The sequence below is a fragment of the Plecotus auritus genome, assembly GCF_963455305.1.
Source record: "Plecotus auritus genome assembly, chromosome: 1".
NCBI lineage: Eukaryota > Metazoa > Chordata > Mammalia > Chiroptera > Vespertilionidae > Plecotus > Plecotus auritus.
The window spans coordinates 50,509,588-50,512,590 of NC_137770.1; the positions used below are offsets into that span (position 1 = coordinate 50,509,588).

Genomic DNA, 3,003 nt, shown 5'->3' on the forward strand with positions numbered 1-3,003 from the left:
GGGCCACACCCTGTAAGGGGTGTGAGAACCTCTTTTTTCCTCATAGGTCTCACTCCAGGTTCAGTTCAGTTATTGTCTCTATAAGCCAGCCTAGCCTTGCCCCCTCCTGGAATGCATCCATCCATAGCTGCTCTGCCTTAAAGCCTGGGTTCACAGACTCTTCCCATTTGCTTAAACCTTCTCCTCATCTCTCCTCTTCTGAGCTCTCATTGTCTCCACCATATGAACCTCCCCTTTCATCAGCTAATTATCCTGCATATCTTCCTCATAGAGTTAGTATACCCTCCTTCCTGGAGTTAGGTACTTTTCCTCTCCCTATTTTCCTTTGCCCTGATTTCCTCAGTACTTTGTTTTATATATATATATATATATATATATATATATATATATATATATATATATATATATATATTGTGTGTGTGGGGGGGGGTTTGTTTTGTTTTTGCACGTTGCCTTCAACCCTTTGTGGACCAAGACAAGTATGTGTAAGCCTTTTGTTGTCCTGTAAATGTTCTGTTAAGATGATTTGGTCTGGACGAAATTCTAAGCTTGTGGACCCCTGTCTGGCAACTACAGATTACATTAGGGCAAGCACTATGCAGGGCCCACAGTGGTTGCCTAATTCTTGCCTAGTGATTGGCAGTTTAACATTACTTAACCCACTCCTGGCCATGCTCAGTTACTGGCCCATTCACCTACAAGCCTAGGTGATAGAAATCCCACCCCCCTGCCCTTTCCACTGACCCCCAGCTCTCAGAAAAGCTCTAATAATTTGAGGGCTCAAACCCCAGCATTGATTGCTCCCTGAGTTTCTTGGACATGTTCACACCACCAAAAGACATGAGATTCAGACCTCGCAACCAGAGAGAGAGAAGTTGCCTGGCCCAGCCATAGCCCAGGGAAGACTCAGGAGGTCATCCCCTCCTAGAGCCTGGCCCAGGAGTCACAGTTCAGGCGTTGTCAAGGCCACAGGCCCCGGAGCCCCACGAGGCAGCCTCAGGAGAAAGGTTTGCAAAGAGCCGGGCCGTGGGAAGCCCGCCTTTTCCCTGAGCAGCCGCCAGGTGCTGCCCTCGATGGCATAGAGCAGCGTGAACATGCGGTTGACAGTATAGACAGTATCGCCACGAACTACTGCCGTAAAGAGTGCTCCCTTGCTGTTGACAAACTGGCCGGGCAGCGCCGTCCACTGGCCCGTGGCCAGGTTGAGGCAGTCGATGGCGCAGTGTAGGAAGTCATCTGATGGTCCGTTGCGCACCACGTAGAGACTGTCACGATGGGCCACCATGTAATGGCCGTAGCTCTGCGGACGCTGCAGGTCGGCCACCGGCAGCCACGCGTCGGTCCGCACCGTGTACTCCACGACAGCCGTGGTGTCCGCCGGTCGCCACAGACACACGAAGAGGCGACCGCACGCCTGGGCGCAGGGCACGCCGGCAGCCGGCTGCGGCAGGTCTGCCACGAAGCTCCAGCAGCCTGTGGCCGGGTCGTAGCGCTCCACGGAGCTTATGGCCATCCTCTGGAACTCGCCACCGATGGCGTAGAGGCGGCCATCGAAGCCGGCCAGTGCGGTGTCGTAGCGCGGCTGGTGCGGGCTGGGGAACTCGCACCACGTGCCACCGTCGGGGTCATAGCAGAAACCCAGTTCCACCACCTCCTTATTGGCGCCCCGCACGCCCCCCACGATATAGAGCTTGTTGCCCAGCGTGGCCACACCCGCCAGCAGCGTGCTGGCCTCCAGGGGCAGCGCGGCCAGCGTGCGCCACGCGTTCTCCTCCTCGTCCAGGTAACACACCGTGCGCGACTCGTCCTCCAGGAAGCCGGGCGCGGGCGTGTGCGTGCTCACGGCCACGTAGCTGCTGGGCCGCAGCGCCGCCACGTAGGCGCGGGCCTCGGGCAGCGCCAGCTCGGCCGCCAGCTCGCGCGCGCCGTCGCGGATGAAGAGCGCGGCGCTGTGGAACACGTCGCGCAGGCCGAAGGCGGCGGCCGCGTCGCACAGCAACGCGCAGTTGTCAGACGTGAGGCTGTGCTCCAGGAAGCGCGCCAGCGCCGGCGCCTGCAGGAAGGCGGCGCACTCCACGGCCTGCAGCAGGTCGTCGTCTGCCTCCAGCGCCGGCCGCTCGCCGCGCAGCACCCGCAGCGTGGTGCGGAAGCCGCCCGGGCTCAGCGCGCCCAGGCGCACCTCGGCCGCGCGCGCCTCCCGCATGCCCGAGCGGAAGAGGCCGCGGAAGAAGCCGCAGTGCTCCACCAGCAGGGCCCGGTCGGCCTGGAAGAGCTGGCCGTCCACCCACACCTGCACCGGGACCTGCGGACTTTGAAGCATGGCGAGCCGGAGGGCGGGGGCTGCCGCTGGGGGCCTGGATTCAGCGGCCACGGACTCTGGGGCTCCCCCGTAGCAGCGGAAAAACACTTCCCGGGGATATAAATATATCCCTGGCTAAAGATAGTATGGCTCATGTGATGTGGTGGCTGGCAGGTTGTATGGCCCTGGGCCCAGAGGGCATCAGAGACCTGCACGGTCACCCAGTTCCTCACGGGAAATGATAATAGTGCCCATCTACTGAGCACCGACCTACGGCATGCTGGGCAGTGTGAGGGATGCTTACAAAGATATCCCGTTTAACCTGCACTAAACCAGCGGCATGCTCTTCTGTAAGCAAGTGCCCTCACTATCCGACCCTCTGTTTCCTCAAAATGGGGCTAATAATAACACCTCTTTCATGGTACAGGTATCCCCTGCTTCTTTAAAGTTCGCTTTATGCCACTTTGCTTTCTTGAAAGACCCACATTACTATTTGTTTTCACTAAGAGAATATCTGAAAAGCAAAAATAGCGTTCAGTGTTTTGTAACCAGTCCTTGTAGGAGCAGCTGGTACCCTGAGCAGCAGCGAGAGTGGCCCCTCCAAGATCCTTCCCTGGGAATTACACTCAGCATCTCAACATCAAGCCGCCATAACTCTGAACTGTGTCTGTGAGCATCTCTGCTTTTTTTATCCATTTATTTTC

The 3,003-nt window shown here is 57.6% G+C and overlaps 1 protein-coding gene across 1 annotated transcript; it reads right to left on the reverse strand.

Annotated features, from left to right (window-relative positions):
- Positions 1-943: 943 nt before the first annotated feature.
- Positions 944-2,454, reverse strand: KBTBD13 (kelch repeat and BTB domain containing 13; the record flags this gene model as incomplete). Its single annotated transcript, XM_080663399.1, is given in 2 exon segments — positions 944-2,350; positions 2,353-2,454. Coding segments are annotated over 2 exon segments (1,509 nt in total).
- Between the last annotated feature and the right edge of the window lie 549 nt (positions 2,455-3,003).